Source organism: Myotis davidii, unplaced genomic scaffold, assembly GCF_000327345.1.
Source record: "Myotis davidii unplaced genomic scaffold, ASM32734v1 scaffold641, whole genome shotgun sequence".
In the NCBI taxonomy this organism is placed as follows: domain Eukaryota; kingdom Metazoa; phylum Chordata; class Mammalia; order Chiroptera; family Vespertilionidae; genus Myotis; species Myotis davidii.
The window spans coordinates 1,189,409-1,193,933 of record NW_006293232.1 but is presented as its reverse complement, the minus strand read 5'-3'; the positions used below and the strand labels follow the sequence as shown (position 1 = coordinate 1,193,933).

General features: G+C 36.4%; 1 protein-coding gene across 1 annotated transcript in view; it reads left to right on the top strand.

Moving 5' to 3' along the window:
• CEP57 (centrosomal protein 57kDa) overlaps positions 1-3,160 on the top strand; it is a 71,750-nt gene extending 68,590 nt beyond the window's left edge. Inside the window, 3 exon segments of the mRNA XM_006779417.2 lie at positions 696-937; positions 1,258-1,402; positions 2,909-3,160. Coding sequence (XP_006779480.1) covers positions 696-937; positions 1,258-1,402; positions 2,909-3,160 — 639 coding nt within the window.
• Positions 3,161-4,525: the final 1,365 nt, after the last annotated feature.

Below are 4,525 nucleotides of genomic sequence, written 5' to 3'. Positions count from 1 at the left end.
GACCTAGAAGCACATACACTGTTTAATAGGGAAAATAGACATGCAAACACCATTACAATCTTTTGTGATAAATATTGTGATAGAGATAAAGGCCATAAGTGATCTAAGTTTGGACAAATTAATTACCTGGATATTTTATGGAAATTTTTAAAAATTACATATTTGTGGGTTTTAAAGAATAGCATAGAAGTTGTCACACACAAAAATATGGCATGTGCAAATAGTTTGTTCAAATAATGGAGAGAAATTAGGAGATGGGACATGAGGCCAAGGAGTATAAATTGTAGATCAGTTTTTATAAAGCTTTATTTTCTAGGTTCAGGAGTTTGGAACCAGTGGGCTTAACACCAGAGGATTTCAAATAGAACAGCCTGTTTAGAATACTATTTTAGAGTTGCTGATAGCACTGTGCAGTTAGAGACTGAAGAGGCTAGGAGCAGAGATACCAGTTAGGATGCTCATCCTATGAGGTGAGTGCATAAACCAACTGAATTGACAGTAGGATGGAGAATAAAAGGGGGATTAGAGATTTTTCAATTGTTAAATCCTTGGTAGTTGGTAATTGATTTAACTAGACTAGGAGACATAGGCTTTTGGGGAGGTAGGGGGAGTTCTTTTTTTTACCCAGGATAGAGAGTGAAAAAAAACACAAATTTCAAGGATGAGGCTTCTAATTATTTCTCATTTTTCTTCAGTCTACGAGTCCCAGTCATGCTGTTGTAGCCAATGTCCAGCATGTCTTGCATCTAATGAAGCAACACAGTAAAGCCTTGTGTAATGATCGAGTAGTCAGCAGTGTTCCTTTGGCAAAGCAAGCATCTTCACGAAGTGGGAAAAGTAAGAAGTTGTCAGTAAGGCCGTCCTCCTCTAGCAGCATTAATGAAGAGTTGTTAGAAGTCTTACAGACTTTACAAGATGAATTTGGGCAAATGAGCTTGTGAGTTTTAATTTTGCTTTTTTTTTTAATTACATTTAGTTGTAAAATCTTGTTTTAACTTCTTGGTGACTTTACTAGTCATATTTTGTTTGTTTAACAAATATTTGTTCAACACAGTTCTTGCACCAACCATTGAGCAAGTAACTAGGACAATAACAAACATAACAATTACTATCACTGGTAATTTGGAAATTTGCCCTATTAAAAAAAATTGAGACTTTTTTAAATGCATGAACAATGGTCCCATGGTGAGTGAGATGCATGACCTAATCATGATAACACAGGAAACTTAACCAAACCTTACTTTTGTTTTTATATAGTGATCATCAGCAACTTGCAAAACTTATCCAAGAATCACCAACTACTGAACTGAAAGAAAATTTAGAGTGTGAACTGGAAGCATTAGTGACAAGGATGGAGGCAAAAGCCAATCAAATAACTAAAGTTCGGAAATATCAAGCCCAGGTAACTCAGGTTTCCCGTACTCATTTCTAATGATTAAAAACAAAACAGTACCAAAAAAACCCTTTTTTTTTTCAAGTATATGAATTTATGACATTGTACGTGTATCATAGATAGGGAGCTACAGAAAGTCTTTCTGTACTGTAGCACTTGTTAATTTGGTTTATTATTAAGAATTGGTGTTAAGTGGGCTAGGAAAAAAGACACTGTCTTTTAGTCTCTTAGAATCTTTGAAATGCTGATTATGTTTCATATTCTGATCTTTATATGAACAGACTTAATTTCTGTGATGAATATAAATGGCTCTGATTTTACTCAAATCATTTTAAAAGCACCTAGAACTTTTCATTTCTAATCTTTAGTTATATGGTTACTAATTATATTAAATTAATAAAACCATTTAGTACCTATTAAGTGCAGTGGGAAGTCACACGCCAAGGTTCTCATCTAGATGCACTTCTATCAGGGTAATCAGTGACTACAATTGGGGAGAATGAGAGAGATTGGAGGTGTGTTTTAGAAGTAGGAATATCAGGGGTACTTGCTGCTGGCTCTCATGTGGACTGAAATGTAGAAAACAGAGAGCGGAATATGGTTGGCTGACGTTAATTGGTAGCTATATAACAGGCACAGAGCAGGTGCTATGCATATGTCATCTAAAACCTGATGTTTTAAGCACTTTTTCTAAAGATTGTTTTCCAAAAAATAAATATGATTCTTCTAGGAGTAATAATATGATTTGTTTTTTGTACATTAGACTTGACTTTGTTCTTTCTAATAGAACATTGACATGCCAGCAGCAATTCATTTTAGCCAGCAGCTAAAGTAAAAATAAAGCTTCCCTATTAATATTAAATTACACTAATTATAGTGAAATAATAAAAATTATTTTCATATATTAGTACATTACCACTACATCTCTTCATCCATCTGGAACATGCTTCTTTGCCTGCTCAGACTAGAATGCCTTTCTTCTCTCCTTCATCTACTATCCTTCATTTCCCTTGTCCGATATTTTTCCTGCCAAGTGTTCTGCACTTTGGCAACATGACCTTAACTTCTGATATTGCACCACAATTGATGTGTTTACTCTTGTTTACTTATTGGTATGTCACTATATATTTTAAGCACTAAGTATTAAATGACTGGTAAATTAGATTTTTGAAGTCTTAAAAAAAATAAACCCAGAATATATTATTTTTATTTTATTATTTTTAATTTTTATTCATTTTAGAGAGGAAAAGAGAGGGAGAGAGAGATAGAAACATCAGTGATGAGAGAGAATCATTGATTGGCTGCCCCCTGCACACCCCACACAGGATCGAGCCCACAACCCCGACATATGCCCTGACGGGGAATCCTGGTTCATAGGTCAATGCTCAACCACTGAGTCACACCAGCCAGGCTATATTACTTGCATTTTGGTATGAGAGTTTAAAGTACCGGTTGTCAGAAGAGAATGTTTTCATTAAATTTTTCTTTTTTCCTTGACTTGGTTATTTACTATAGCTGGAGAAACAGAAGATAGAAAAGCAGAGAAGGGAACTAAGAACCACCAAAAAGACTCTTGATGAAGAAGGAAACAGCAGCAGCCGTTCTGGAAACACAGGGACCACGAATAAGAAGGACTGTACCAAACCCAGACCTGGGGAAAAAAGCAGGAAAAATCTTCAGTTACTGAAGGACATGCAAACACAGGATTCGGCGAGAACAAACAAACAAACGCCGGCCGCGGAAACAGGGAAGGCTTGGTTTCTGTAAACTCTTCTTTTACGGGCACTGCATGGTCAGGTCAGCTCTGCAGGCTGCCCCCTTTAGGCTCAGTCCTCCGTGATCACAGAACCCAGCTTTCAAATCCTCCGGTGGTGCCAGGAATCCCGCAGATCTCCTTTCCCCAGTCAGGGGCTGTGCCTGTCCCAAGGGACGCGGCTGTCTGCCACGCGGTCTCCCTCTAACCCTCTGGGCTCAGAGGTCTGGCTACCTTTCCTGCCCAAATCCCTGTATTTTTTTTTACCTTTCCAGGGGAGTTCTGCCCTTCCCGGCTGCAAACCGTCTCACCAGCTGAGCAATTTCGCCAGTTCGGGGTGGGTGTTATTAGTTTCAGCTGCTCACTCCATTTGCTCTGGGACATGACCTGTGATGCCTCTGCCTATATCGCCGTCATCTTCTTTCTCCCCCACATTTGCTTTTAAATACTATGTGTTTGTAATCATGCTATTCAGTTCAAAGAATTATGGGTTTTAATCTATGAAGAACCCCTTGGATATTTAATTTTATTGATGTAAAGTATGAGTGCAGTCTTAACTGTACACGTGCAATTGTTATGTTAATAATGTAAATCATTTTGAATATATAAAATCGTTAACCTTTTATAAATTTGCCATTTAAGTCAATAAAAGCAGTTTTTTTAAGGAAACACTGAAATTTTCCTTAACAGCCTGTTAAGAAAGGCTTTATTTGTTGTAATTTTTTTCAATGCATTTCCAAGTAATAGCATATTCAAAAAAATAAGAATATGTGGTATTTATAAGTACATAATTTATTTGCCTTTCTCATGCTTACATGGAAACTAAATCCAAAAAAATTGAATTATCTTGTGGTACAGGATATGGTACTCTTCGGGTACTAAGGAACACAGTAACCACATATCAAAGAAATTCATTTTTATGCCTCCTCTGGGATTGAAATAAATTTCTAGGATTTTTTCTAGATAACCAACATGAATTGTATTGGCTGTCCAGGCACTATACTTATTAAATTATTTTTCTATAGAGTTTTTATTTTAGGATCTTTACATTTGGGAGTATTTGTGAATTTACTGAAATTGTATGTAAACTTTTGCTTGCATGTACAATTTTCTGATGAGCAGGTTTGTATCTTCATTGAATGCATAGCTCTGAGTCCACAGACCCAAGGAATCACTGTTCCACGACATGGAAAATATTTCTTGTGTCTCAATCACTTTTTAACTATTAAAATTTTGTTGCCTTTGTTTTTGAATTCCATGTCATTACATTGTGTAACCCTCACTTGCATTGTAGTGGCTCAAAGTCCCAATTAGAAGAGTGGTTTAATGTTGGTAAAACCCATCCCACCCTTCAGCTAGGAGTCAAACCAAAATATTCA